Raw genomic sequence first — 12,998 nt, forward strand, 5'->3', positions numbered from 1 at the left:
TACAAGTATGCGAGTGTTGATCGTAAAAATAAAAGACAGGACTTGAAAGGACTAGCTGGCGCTAGATTGATCCATACCCACCGCTGAATTCCGTCCGTGAATTTGAAGCATGTCTAGAAACTAAACCAAACCAGGGGATTTGTAGTTGCGAAGCACAAAATCCAACCTCTCTTCGGTTTGTCCCAAATTACAGGGCAACACGATATACCGCATGCTCGCCTCCTCGAGTACCTGGCAGAACACCTCGTGCGTCCTGGCCCATTCGGATTTGCCCGTAGGCATCAACCTGACCCCGTCATCCGTCAGCCACTCGACGCCAGCCTCACAGACCACGACCAGCGACCCGGCCATACGGTCGTGCATGCCTCTCCACTCTGTCGACTCCATAAGCGCCTTTGCTGCCTCCGGCCCGACGTACATCCACGCATACACGACAGGGTCAATGGCTGAGCGGTCCGAAATCAGCCATGACGACGGCGTAGACGGAGTCAACGAAGCTTTGTTCTTCACCTCCCCTTCTGCCTTTGCCTGCGCCGCGAGGATCAGCCGTTGCAACTCCAACGCACGTGTGGGCGAATCTCGTATGTCTTGAGCGGTGAAGTTGTGGTCCCTCAGCACGGCACGCGCCACTTCGCGGATCACGGTCGGGGCGGGCAGCGAGGAGGAGGTGTTTTGGCGGAAGTGAGCTTCAAGGGCATCGACGAGAGTGGATTTGCCGGTACTCTGAGCGCCGATGATGTAAATGTTCCGCGGCGTTGTTGGCATCTCGGAGTGGAAGCTGATGGCCTGTATGCTTTTGAACTGGTCTTGTATGATTTTGCACTGGTCCTTTTGGTAAAGGGGACGCCAAAATGGGGACGGCAAGGGTGATCTAGAGATGGTGGAAGCTGGAGCTGTGCACCCCTCACCTAAGGGGACACCCGCATGATGGCTGATGCAGGCTGCCGTGACAAACACACGAAAACACGTCTGCGCATCCAATAAAAAGGAAGGTGCCTTCAGGGGCTGGATTGTCCAAATGTAACCTCGATTTTGACACAACCCGCCCCTCCAACTTCAACTCTCGTTCCCTACAACAACATTGACGATACCCCCACAACATGGCACCAAAATCACAGAAGCTGAGCTCCTTCGAGTTCACTCTGAAAGATCAGGTGACTCTGGATGATCGAGACTGGCAGTTTGACATCCCTAACCTACCAAACGCCCACCACCTCAATGAGAAGGGTTTGGTGAAGACGATCGTCCTGGCAACGAAGGGCTGCGAACAGCGGATGACCCTCAAGCTGGCTTCGCATGAAGAAAATCGCGTCACCAAGTACCACCCGCTGGACAAGTTCCTCCTCTTATCCATGGGCGACTTCCGGCCCCCACCCGGATTGAAGCCCGAGGGAGGCGGGACCAGGCCCTCGACCTTCCGCGAGCACACCGATTACGTCGTCCGGCTTCTCCGGGCGGGCATAACCATCCAGGGCGTCTCCTACCACTTCTACGGCCACAGCAACAGCCAGCTCAAGTCGCGCACCTGCTTCCTGTTCGCCGTGCCCAAGGACGAGATCGGCCGCTTGGTCGAGTCGCTGGGCGACTTCGGCAAGCTGAAGACGGTCGCCAAAAAGGCTAAGCGGATCGGGCTCCTCTTTCGACCGCGCACGCGGCGTTGCGGGTCGAAGAGCGGCGATGCGAGGACATACCGGATATCGAGCTGAACGACTACACATTCACTGATGGTTGTGGCCTGATGGCCCCGCGCTTTGCCCAGGACGTCGCGCGGCGGCTGCGGCTTTCGTTCCGCGACAGGCGCTACTCGCCGTCGGTGTTCCAGATACGGTACCGTGGCTACAAAGGCGTCGTCACGGTCGATCCGACAATGAGGGAGGGGCCCACCTGGCTCAAGTTTCGTAAGTCCATGAAGAAATTCAGCGGGGGGTGAAGACTTGGCCTTCTCCGTCGTCGATTACTCCAAGGTAAACCCAGCAATCTGACAGGGATTCGTTGACAAGATTGACATCCGCTGATATTCGCAGCCGTACGCGTTCGGACATTTGAACGATGAAGTCGTGGTCCTTCTGCGCTCCCTCGGCATCTCCAGCAGCACATTGCTGCGCAAGCAAAACGAGCACCTCGTCTTCCTCGCCGAAGCCGTCCGCAATCCGCACCAGGCCTTCCGGTTCCTCTGCTACGTCGGCCGGCCCGAGCTGGCGGAGCGGGTGCTCCTGGACTCGCTCGACGCGGTCCGGCCGCAGATCACCGGCCTCGTGCACGCCGAGTACGACAAGATGCTCAACAAGCGCGACGAGCAGCGCTGCCGGATCCTCGTGCCGCAGTCGCGGCTGCTGTTCGGCGTGTGCGACGCGTGGGATGTGCTGAAGGAGGGCGAGTGCGCGGTCAAGGTTACGCGGGACGGGGACGGGCTGCCTTACGCCCTCAAGAATACCGAGGTCCTCGTCACGCGGAACCCGTGTCTGCACCCTGGGGATCTGCAGAAGTTCAGGGTTGTCGAGAATGACGCGCTGTCGCACCTGGTCGATTGTATCGTCTTCCCCACTCGCGGCAGGCGGCCTTCGGCTGATATGATGTCCGGCGGTGATCTCGATGGGGACACATGTACGTTGTGCGTCACGACAATCAGTAGAATACTGACCATACTGACCTACCTTCACCCTAGTCTTTGTGTGCTGGGACAGCGACCTCGTGCCTTCGAGGCTGTCCCAACCAGCCGAGTATCCCGGCGCGAGGGAGCCGATCAAGTTCAACCCCATCACGGACGACGACAGGCTGCTGTACTTTGCCAAATACACAAATGCCTCCCTAGGCAGGGTCAAGAACTTGTACCTAGACTGGGCACGTGTCAGGGACCCGATGGCGCCCGAGTGCCAAGAGCTCAACCGACTGTTTTCTCAATGCGTGGACGGAAATCGCATCAAAGTCCCACCGCGGCTTGAGAAGCCGCCACAACCAGCAGTAGATACCCCAAGGTTCATTCTCGACGAGCTTCACGAAGCTGCAAAGGCCACGATCTCCCGAAACCGTACGAGACCGGCTGATATAGAATCACTTGGCTTTGACGCTCTGGAACTCTTGCTCTGCCGCGACGACATCGCCACATCGGAATTTGAGCTTGTGAAGTTGGTCGCCAGGTGGTGTCGCAAACACAACGCATCCCTTGTCGACTTCTTGCCGTACTTCGATCTCAACGCGCTGACGGCAGAAGAAAAGAATTGGATACTGGCATACTTGCCGCCCCTCCATGGACTACCGAGCCTCGTTCTCAATGCCCTGCGTTTCTCGAATATAGTGACGGAGCATGAGATATCCCAATTCAAGCTGAATGATCATCGTCTCGGCTGGAAAAGGGTGTATGACTCGACGCAGGACCGGCTCGGCACCTTTCTCGATACCACAGCCAAGACCCTCGAGCTGTTCCACAAGAAGCTCATTGTTCTGCAGGTGGATGAGCGGCTAGCACTGGCGATCTACGTGCCCCAGAAGGTCGAGAAGTCGCAAGACTGTCTGGTCGACGACAGCGTACGCGTTTTTGCCTTCCCCCAATCCAAGGAACCCGGGACGTCGAGTCGGCTCTCGTTACCAACGAAGAAGAACTACCGTCTCTACTGCGACGACAATCTCTTCCAGCTGTTCGAGGGCCAGCGTGCCAACACTTGGATCTTCATCGGCCGCGGTGCTTCGGACGACTCCGCATACCGCAACACAGAGGACAAGGGGGATCGCTGGCGCCAGAGGCAGGGCACGCTCGATTCGGGGCAGAACTTCGATTGTCGAGTCAGTGTGGCGCTCAACAAGTTCAGTCAGGGGCTACAAAGACATATTGGAAGAGTGAACCGAAACGGGGTACTCGCTGCAGTAAGTCTAGGACCGCGGCTCCGGATGCAATATCGGCTAACTTAGTCATACGTAGGAGATCTACGTAATCAGCAACCGAGACATCAAGTCCATGAAGAACCTCGACCTATGGCTCCAGTATATTGAGACTGGGGAAGTTATTCCTCTGTTTGAACAAGATCCAAAAGATTATTCGCTGCCGACTTTGGCGAAAGTGGACTGGTCAGATGTGCCTGCCCGTACCCGAAGGCTGGCCCAGGACGGAGACTTGTCGGTACTTGGTGAAGTCCATTCCGCGACACAGCTGGGCGAAGCCTTTCGGTGGTTGCATGAGCACAGCTGCACCTCTCGCGTCCAGGAAAGCTTTGACTACATCCTTTCACATATTAGCAACCCCAACACCACCATCGGTGTGACCGAGTGGCGCATAGACGCCTTGCTGGACCATATCCGATTCACGCCTTCTCTTGCGGCCAAATTCACCGGTCTCGACTCCTGGAGCGACCGCACCCTGCCCGAAGTCATAGCCACCAAGCTCCAGAATCGCGGACCTGACATTCTCAAAGCCCTCATCCTGTCCGCTAACGAAGCGGGCGAGCTCGTCATACCGCCCTTCGAGGCCGCACTGTCGCAACTGCACTCCCTCTCCTTCGACAGCTTCTCTAGTCTCGTCGAGCTTTGCGCATCAACGGTAAAATCGCCCGAGCTGGCCATGGATCTCTTGCTTCAGTGCCTCGAGCGTGAAAGTTCGCGGCTCCTGTATGGCCGACCGGCTGTCATCGCGCATTTCACCCGGAACATTGTTGCCATCGCGCTGGACCACATCGCCGAGGCCCAAGAGCAGAAGGTGGCAAGGGAGGATCTGCTGAACCTGAAAGCCCTCCCGGAGGAAGATCGGGACGGGTACCCTGTAGTTGAAGTTGCATTCCGGATCGACGCCAAGGGCTCGCCCGAGACTTCGGCGCACGTTCGGTTCACGGTCGCGTCACCGCCGGCGAACCGGCCCATTGCGAGGCCGGTGTCGATCGACGCGCTGGTGGTCCAGAGTCAGCAGGGCCTGGCCAAGTTCCAGTGCTTCCATCCGCTGCCCGCGTTCCTCGAGCAGTGCTCTTGGACGCTCACGTACTGTGGGTCGTTTGTAACGTCGCAGACTATGCTGGACGCCATGCGGTCGTTCGCCAATCTAGACGAGGAAGTTTGTGGTGTTTCTGAAGAGCTTTTGGGGTTGGGGCCCCCTTCTTCAACTAGCGACTCCGAGGTGGGCGAGATGAAACCATTTGATGGTATTCCGAGAGGAAAGCTCAATGCCAGCCAGCTGGAGGCCGTGAATGCAGCTCTGACGTATCCGCTGGTGTCTATATGGGGGCCTCCGGGAACGGGGAAGACGCAGACCATTGTGGAGATCATACTCGGCCTTCAAAGTATGTTCCCGGATCAGAGAATCCTGGTCACAGCCCCGACGCACAACGCGGTGGATAATGTGATGAGGCGATACTTGGACGTCAGAGGGAAGGAGGGGCCGGTTGCTTTGCGAGTGTCAACCGAGGTAAGTGTGCATCCGTACGGAATGAACCATTGGCCAGACCGAATATTAGCTTACGTTTCAACAGGTGCGCAAAGTAGCCGAGGACTTGAGGAAACACACCTTGGACGGCATGGCCGGCGCCGAAATCTACTCGAACCACGCCGCGATGCGCGAAGCCAAGAAGCGCATCCAGAGCTGCCAGATCGCCTTCACGACGTGTATCGGCGCCGGCATCGGCCTCCTGCGGTCCCAAAACGATTTCGACATCGTCATCATCGACGAGGCCTCCCAGCAGACGGAGCCGGCGTCTCTGGTGCCCCTGACCAAGGGCTGCCGCCGCGCCGTCCTCGTCGGCGACCACGTCCAGCTCCGCCCGACAGTGCAGTCCGTGACGGCGGCGCTCGGTTACGACGTTTCGCTGTTCGAACGCCTGTATACGAGTTGCGGTGATGGTGGACGCGGCGGCCGTAGTGGCGGCAACCAAAAGACGTGCATGCTGAATACGCAGTACCGCATGCATCCATCCATCTGCGCGTTCAGCTCCGAGGAGTTCTACCGAGGCGAGTTGCGCACGGGCATGGCGGCGGAGGACCGACCTCTCCCTGCTTCTGCGTTTCCGTGGCCGAAAGCTGCGCTTGACGGTGGCAGTCTGGATGTTGCCCGCACCCTGTTCATCGAGTGCGCCGGGCGCGAGGACCTGGGCCAGAAGTCGAAGCGTAACCGCGGTCAAGCGGATCTGTGCCGGCGCGTCTGTCAGCTCCTGTCAGATATCCCCACAATAGCTCGCGACACCGGCGGCAAGCACAAGCAACAGTCCATAGCCGTGCTTACGCCATACACGGCCCAGATGACGCTGCTCAAGACCACGACACTTTCAGGCCTCAAAGGCGACATCGAGGTCTCCAGTATCGACGGCTTCCAGGGCCGCGAAGCTGACATCGTCGTGTTCGTCACGGTGCGGTGCAACGAAAGGGGCGAGATCGGCTTTTTGAAGGACCTGCGGCGGATGAACGTCGCACTCACGCGGGCGCGGGCTGGGCTCATCGTGTTGGGGAACGAGGCCACGCTTACAGGAGCGGGAGGAGGAGCAGAGAAAGAGACGGGAGATGATGAGAGTAAGGGGATGTGGAAGAGGCTCTTGGGGACGTTGACGAGGGTGGAGTTAGAGGAATGAAAGGGGGCTGGGTAGGAAAGGTTGGGCATGTCGAAGGTTGTTGAATTAGACTTGCCCCCTGAAACTCAATTATGCATATGGTTGCCCCTTAAAGTTCAGCCTGTCTACCCCCTAGCCCTTAGTAGCGAATCATGAGTCCGTTGCCTGTCACAATCCCAATGCACTAGGATGTTGTTTCCCCTTTCTAAGTGTTTGGGGCAGAACTATACGGCCAATACGACCACGCATGAAACGCAGTTGGACTTGAAGCTTGTCCTAAGTGCCACTGCTCTCGAGGTGGCTGGTGTCAGTCACTAGTGCTTGGCTACTCTAGAAAAGTTACAGTTCCTGTGGGTAGTAATCGTTCATCAAAGCGTCCGAGTTTCAGCACAATCTATATGGCAAATAAGACAGACCAATTCGGCGTAATCGCTTTTATTGCTACAACTACTGAGCACAACCCTAGATGCCTTGTAGTAAATGTTGAATTTTTAACATGCATCTGAAACTGCATCCTGACATTTTCCAACTCACCAACACCAGGCTCTTTTAAAACAGCACTTGAAACCAGTAGCAACAGTCTCGGTGTTCCTTCAGTCATGGAAGTAGAATTGCATGTCGTCGCCGTGGACCAGAGTAACGTTGTTGGTACCGCGCTGGTTGAAGTCTACGGCCAGGGTGTTGGACATCATCTCGGCCTTGACCAGATCCCCCACCTGGAAGCGGCTGCCGGCGCCGACGTGGTAGACGGCCGGGGGCATGATCTGGTACTTGACGTTGGGGTAGGGGGCGAAGGAGGCCATGGCCTTGGTGATGGAACCACCGCCCGAGGTGGCGATGCCGACGAGCAGGTTGTCTGTTTTTATTGGGGCGGGGGTCAGTCAGCAGATGAAAACCACATAACAGTACTGGCAGGGAGGGTGGACTCACTCTCGTGGGCATCTTGCATGGTGAATCTGTTTTCCGGCTTGCAGGCCGTGTCCGGCTGGAAGTTGCCGAGCTTGCCCTGGCCCGGGGTGGTAGGGGGGGCCAAGGTCGCACGACGTCTGATCGTAAACAGTCAACGCGACGCTGGACCCGGGGGTGACGTTGCCACCGGCCTTGGAGCCCAGGTTGATGGGAACCGATTTGCTGATGGTGACCTTGCCGCCGTGCTCGGGCGAGCCCTCGAAGCTGCCGCAAGTCGCGTAGTACGTGGTCAGGACCTCGAAGCTGGCCTGGGCCCCGTTGGGGGTATGGCCCGCCGACTTTAGAACGTTGCTCCAGATGGGGCCACTAAAGCCGCCGGAGACGACGGGCGTGGCGCTGAAGAAGGCATAATCCTGCGGGCCGCCGGTGTTGTTGATGACGGTGATCTTGTAGGAGTTGGTCATTTTGAAGAAAGTAAAATTGGTTTGACGTCCGTGAGATGGAGAACTAGTTGTGTGGTAGGAATTTGGGGAATGTGGTAGGATTTGAGCTGCTGTGATGGTGAGACTGGAACTGACAGATGACAGCTTTGTTTATATACAGACCCTTCTCACCTACGTGACGATAGCTTCACGCATAAAACGTCTGCTTCAACATGTCACATAACCTGTCTCAGCTGGGTTAAGAATTTCTGTCGCAGTGGCTGATTCCAGGCTTGGCCGCCTGGCGGTCGATTTTCAACAAAGGAGAAACTCGTGGCTGACTTGACCAAGCTAAAGCTAACCCGGAACTGGGAAATTGTGTCTAACAATTGCATTGCATATGTCGAGAGCCTCGAACAAAGACATTCTGAATACGACAAAGCCTGCATATTCAAATTCCCTCTCCCCGTGCCCCATTGATCGGCTTCCTCCTACTCCTACCCTATCGTGTATTGGACCGCTAGAGCGCATCTACGACCAATGGAGGAGGGCAGCAATGGATCCAACCACGACCTACTCCTTCACGATATACAACGTATCAGGCGGGGTCCAGAGCTATTCTCTCTTCAGCCAACCTGCTGTCATTGATCCGATGCCGGAGGGTCTCGTGTCTCACTCACTGCTGTCGGCGAGAAATGTTCCCAGCGCCTCAGTAACAGCCACCATGACGATCCAACGAGACAACTTCTTCGCCATCTGCGGGGCTACGTACAAAGACGAAGCGGCGTGCGTGTCGGTGCTGGATCGCAAGCCAGTGAGGCTCGGGTCTGGCCCGCCCAAGGACGTACGGGGGACCACGGTCGCGCTCAGGGTGGAATCCGGGACACCTTTCTTCGGGCCCTGGGAAGGGAGTGGTGCTGATTGCGGCAAGCACGATGCTTTCTGTCTCAATACAGGGGATGGGTTTACCCTCAAGGGGGCCAGGGACCGTACGTAAAACGACGTGATCACACACACTCTCTCACTCTCCCGGGGCTCAAAGTATACGCATGATAACTAAGCAGAAGAGATTCACAGGCCATTTTATTGCTGCACTAGGGTTGAGTACGTCCCCCAGTTACCATGTTGGCCTCCACACGTCTTTCACGCCAGCTCCCAACACAAAGTACCAAATCACACCCAGCCGTGTCTACTACATCATCCCCGCATCGACAGAGGTAAAACAGTACAAGGCCAGTGAGATGGACCTTTCCCGCGCTTTCAAGGTCGATTTCTCCACGGGCCCGCCCCACGTCAAGATCGTCCACGACGGCAACAACACCCTCTCGCCCCTGGATGAAACCAACAGTCCGTTGCTGTCGGCGCCTAAGCTCTAGACGTGAGGTTCCATACCTGCGTCTTCGCCAGAATCCCGCTGTCTGGCATGATGCTGGCGATGGCTTGCTGCACGTCCGTGATGCCGTCCAGGCGGAACAGGTTGCCACCGCCACCGATGCTGTCCCACTGGTAGAAGTGACCTTTGCCGTCCGCCAAAAGGAATACGCTGCCCTGCATGTCTCTGATGACCGGCTGGAGGCCGTCGATGCCAAAGTCGGAGGCTAGGTTGGGCTTCGATGGGTCGAAATACGCGGTGAGCGACAGGTCGGACGCATTGTTGGACCAGGTGCAGTTTGGAGGAAGCGTCGTGGAGGGAAAGGGCTTTGGCTTGGGTTGGCTTGTTGGGGTCGGGGTCTCGCTGCCTCCTTCCCTGGTGACGCCATCTGGCAGGTTCTGCATTGTACTCTTAGTAATAGGGGCGTTTCTGTAAATAGCGATGTATTACAATATGGGTGCTGTGCAGTTTGAACTTCTGGAGAAATTAGAGTCTCCTCCATGGACCATGCCTGTCGATGTCCAAAATAAACACATGTCATTTTCCTTTTGCAATAGGAATGCGCACTAGTTTGTCCAGCCAACTGCCAATCTTTCTAGGAATGCATGATCGTTAGCGTTGTGTCAGCCTCTATTCGCTCAGCCCTACCCAATACAGCAACGAACGGCACGCGGTCCATCCCATGACCACTCCGCATTGTGGTGGCGCTCAACGATGCCCATCTCACTTGCAGAGCGGTTCTAGATCCTGTGTGGCGGACCAGTAGCCGCATATGCGCGGAGAAGGCATCAAACGTGACAAAGCTGATTGATGGCAACGTCAAGGCTGCATAGGGCTGAAAGCCCATTCATTTCACCGCCAGAGCGCCTTCAACTTATGTTGTCATTATATTAGCCCACTTGGCTTGGCCGGGACAACAATATGCGTCTATGTAAGACATGCTGCAATAACGAGAGGGCACGATGGCTTCAGTTGGCAGCCTCGTATAGTCTAGACACGCCGGTCTGCCAAGCCACTTCGTATTCGGACGAGATCGAGATCCCAATCGTCGAACCAAAATCAGGCGCATAGATCTAGGTAATGAAGTAGATGTTGAATTCGAAGTTAATAGGCACCAAACCTCCCCGAGCCTTTTTGTGAGAAGCAACACGTTGAGTTCACTTCGAACGCGATTGCGCACACCTGAATCAAGATGTCTTCATGGGATACCTTCACAACATTCGGCGGCAAGCTGGGCCGGTCATTCGTCAGTCCTCAGCTCACTGCAAAAGGGCAAGTGGACTACGAAGCAACCTCCAAGCAGTTCTTCAGCTGGCTCCAAGGTCTGAGGGCTTCACCGGAGAAGTACGGCGTACCCAGCGACAGAGTCGCCGACGTTAAAAGTCTACTGGACACATTCTTTCCCAAGCCTGCCAAGGACGGCGGAGTAGTATATGCCACTCGGCTGTCCGCCGGTTCTGGCGCTCCGGTTTCTATGAGGTCGATTGTCCCCATCACTGTCCATTTCGGCCACAATAGCGCGCCGGTTCTGATTGCGGACGCTCCTAATGCTCTTGGTTATATCTCCACAGTCGCAAACATACCAAGTGCCGGCGCCGCATCTGACTTTCAGGATCATCTCTTGCCCCTTGCCGTCTTCTATGCCTGGGCCACGTACCTTGCTTTCGTGTGGCCTCTGTCGGCTCGAGATGCAATCCAAAACCCCGAGGAAACTCGGGTAATCACCAACGTGCTCTTGGCAGTCTCGTTGAACTACCTTGGTGCTCCAGCTCCAGCTCCAGCTCCAGCTCCAGCTCCAGCTCCAGCTCCAGCTCCAGCTCCTCATGCTGTTGATTCTTTGGCGACTGCACCTTCAGCTACTGCTCCCCCAGCTACTGCACCTCCTGCTACTGCACCTCCTGCTACTGCACCTCCTGCTACTGCACCTCCTGCTACTGCACCTCCTGCTACTGCTCCCAAAGGGGCGGTCTCCGGCGGCACGACTCCGGAAGCTCCGACTTTGTTCTGCTTGGGAGCGACATGGTCCGGCGCGGATCCAGCAGACGCCTACGGGGCGGGCCTGCGGGATGACAATGAGGATGGAATGGACCGGTGGAGATTGGCGCAGATGGTCCGACCCCTCTTCACTGCCGGCGGGGCTCCTCTGCCGAACCCATTGGGCCCATCGGCGAGACTGGTCGGTCCTGACCTCCGAAGGGTGCTGGCACGCCGTCTCAACCAGTATATTCTGGGGAAGCCGGGCAACAACAGCATCGCTACGCCTTTCCTGGACCCGCTATTCAGCGGCGCAGCTCTCACGGTGCCTGGTATCCCAGCTGTCCCAGGTCTCGCTGAGTACATCAAAGCGGTTGGCGCCTTGGTCCAGGTTGATGCGAAACAACCCCTCGCCACCATCGTTGAGCCCGACGATCTCATCTCCCATTCAGTACTGAGCCCGTCGCTCATGGAGCTACTCTACGCCCTCGTCGACATGGTGACGAACAGCGAGCTGGCAGACCTCGTGAAGATGCTTCCCGCCGCGCAGAAGCTCGTCCAGTTCTACATCACGCCGCACGTTTTTCCCCGGCCTCGAAGCAAGAGCTGCCGCTGGGCGAGACCTCGAAGCCGGTGGTCGAGGCGCTGGCGGCTACGCTCCCTGAGATGCTGCTGTCTGCTATCCAGAAGAAGCTCCACAGCCTGTGGTGCCACCTGGACAACTCGTACGAGAGCTCGGACGACAGCATAGACTACATCGAGCTCCGCTATCACATTGATAACAACCAGTCCTATACCCGCAGCCCTGAGCTCTTTCCTCTGTATGCTCTTCTGTATCTTCTTCCTTCACTGTCTATGTACCCAGTCACCTCAATTCGCCTTCCCACCCCATTTTCCATAAAATAACACATGAGATACAAATATACTAACCATCTACCAAGCAACGCCTCTTCCGGAGGTACAGGAGGCGCCAAGCCCTCATTGTCCACCACGCAACGCGTCAAGCTCAACACGCGCCCGCTCGGCCAGGCCATCTTAGGCGGCGCTTTTAAGGACGCTTTCTCGGTGGATAGTCTGGACAAGGCCTCTTTCAGGTCTGTCGGCGAAACGAATGTGACGGATCCCGTCGTCGCGCCGCCGGATGCCGAGGGGCGCTGCGCTGGTACAGGCCGCGACCCACGCTGCTGACCTGGGCGCGTATAGCAAGGAGGCGAAGAGTAGTTGTCCGCGGAGCATGGGGTTGTTCAAGTAGAGTTCGGCTTGGTAATTCCGCTATGTATTTGGAGAGTGGTAGTAAAGTCATTGAGTTGGTATTCTTTGAAGTGTTGATCTAGAGATGTTTCTCAGGCCCCTAGTGCGTTGTTGACTTTTGTTATGTGGATCTATAGCTCTCGTATAGATACTTCAATAGCCTAATGTGAATTGAGTCATTCAAATGAATCGCAAGGTTGTTACCTTCTTTTCCAACTTGTTTCTCTCATTTCAATGAGAAGCTGAAAGAAGCACCATGAGGGTAGGTAAGTAGTCATCAAACCCGAAGCTCGGGTGATTTGGGCGTGTCTAGACCCCTTGACCTCGCTGCAAACTAATATAGAGAAACCATACACTCCCCGGTAGTTCCGGCGACCTCGGTAATTCCTGCGTGGTCCTTGTTGAACTGTGATTGATGTGGGGGAAAGAGTTCGAAAGTGCGGATATTACCAAACTTAACTTAAAACTTCGCCTCGATTGCCGCAACATCATCCTGGCTTGGTATACACCAGGGGTGAACCTTTATACAACTTGTTGATTGACGAGATGCAC

The 12,998-nt window shown here is 56.3% G+C and overlaps 7 protein-coding genes across 7 annotated transcripts; 5 read left to right on the forward strand and 2 right to left on the reverse strand.

The window, feature by feature from the left end:
* Positions 1-120: 120 nt before the first annotated feature.
* On the reverse strand, positions 121-765 carry PG997_014109 (uncharacterized protein; the record flags this gene model as incomplete). The annotated part of the gene is made up of 1 exon (XM_066818423.1): positions 121-765. One exon carries the CDS (start codon positions 763-765, stop codon positions 121-123), a length of 645 nt encoding a protein of 214 aa, XP_066664115.1.
* Positions 766-1,100: 335 nt separating this feature from the next.
* On the forward strand, positions 1,101-1,706 carry PG997_014110 (uncharacterized protein; the record flags this gene model as incomplete). Its single annotated transcript, XM_066818424.1, has 1 exon — positions 1,101-1,706. The coding sequence occupies one exon, from the start codon at positions 1,101-1,103 to the stop codon at positions 1,704-1,706; it is 606 nt and encodes a 201-aa protein (XP_066664116.1).
* Positions 1,707-1,738: 32 nt separating this feature from the next.
* PG997_014111 (RNA dependent RNA polymerase-domain-containing protein) lies at positions 1,739-6,539 on the forward strand (the record flags this gene model as incomplete). The annotated part of the gene is made up of 5 exons (XM_066818425.1): positions 1,739-1,898; positions 2,056-2,604; positions 2,666-3,861; positions 3,917-5,386; positions 5,451-6,539. 5 exons carry the CDS (start codon positions 1,739-1,741, stop codon positions 6,537-6,539), a joined length of 4,464 nt encoding a protein of 1,487 aa, XP_066664117.1.
* A 572-nt stretch (positions 6,540-7,111) lies between these two features.
* PG997_014112 (uncharacterized protein) lies at positions 7,112-7,891 on the reverse strand (the record flags this gene model as incomplete). Its single annotated transcript, XM_066818426.1, is given in 3 exon segments — positions 7,112-7,374; positions 7,449-7,564; positions 7,584-7,891. 3 exon segments carry the CDS (start codon positions 7,889-7,891, stop codon positions 7,112-7,114), a joined length of 687 nt encoding a protein of 228 aa, XP_066664118.1.
* A 514-nt stretch (positions 7,892-8,405) lies between these two features.
* PG997_014113 (uncharacterized protein) lies at positions 8,406-9,451 on the forward strand (the record flags this gene model as incomplete). The annotated part of the gene is made up of 3 exons (XM_066818427.1): positions 8,406-8,838; positions 8,927-9,066; positions 9,257-9,451. The coding sequence occupies 3 exons, from the start codon at positions 8,406-8,408 to the stop codon at positions 9,449-9,451; spliced, it is 768 nt and encodes a 255-aa protein (XP_066664119.1).
* A 962-nt stretch (positions 9,452-10,413) lies between these two features.
* On the forward strand, positions 10,414-11,946 carry PG997_014114 (uncharacterized protein; the record flags this gene model as incomplete). The annotated part of the gene is made up of 1 exon (XM_066818428.1): positions 10,414-11,946. One exon carries the CDS (start codon positions 10,414-10,416, stop codon positions 11,944-11,946), a length of 1,533 nt encoding a protein of 510 aa, XP_066664120.1.
* Positions 11,947-12,104: 158 nt separating this feature from the next.
* Positions 12,105-12,383, forward strand: PG997_014115 (uncharacterized protein; the record flags this gene model as incomplete). The annotated part of the gene is made up of 1 exon (XM_066818429.1): positions 12,105-12,383. The coding sequence occupies one exon, from the start codon at positions 12,105-12,107 to the stop codon at positions 12,381-12,383; it is 279 nt and encodes a 92-aa protein (XP_066664121.1).
* Positions 12,384-12,998: the final 615 nt, after the last annotated feature.

The sequence above is a fragment of the Apiospora hydei genome, assembly GCF_038363865.1.
Source record: "Apiospora hydei strain CBS 114990 chromosome Unknown utg000009l_segment0_segment0, whole genome shotgun sequence".
NCBI lineage: Eukaryota > Fungi > Ascomycota > Sordariomycetes > Amphisphaeriales > Apiosporaceae > Apiospora > Apiospora hydei.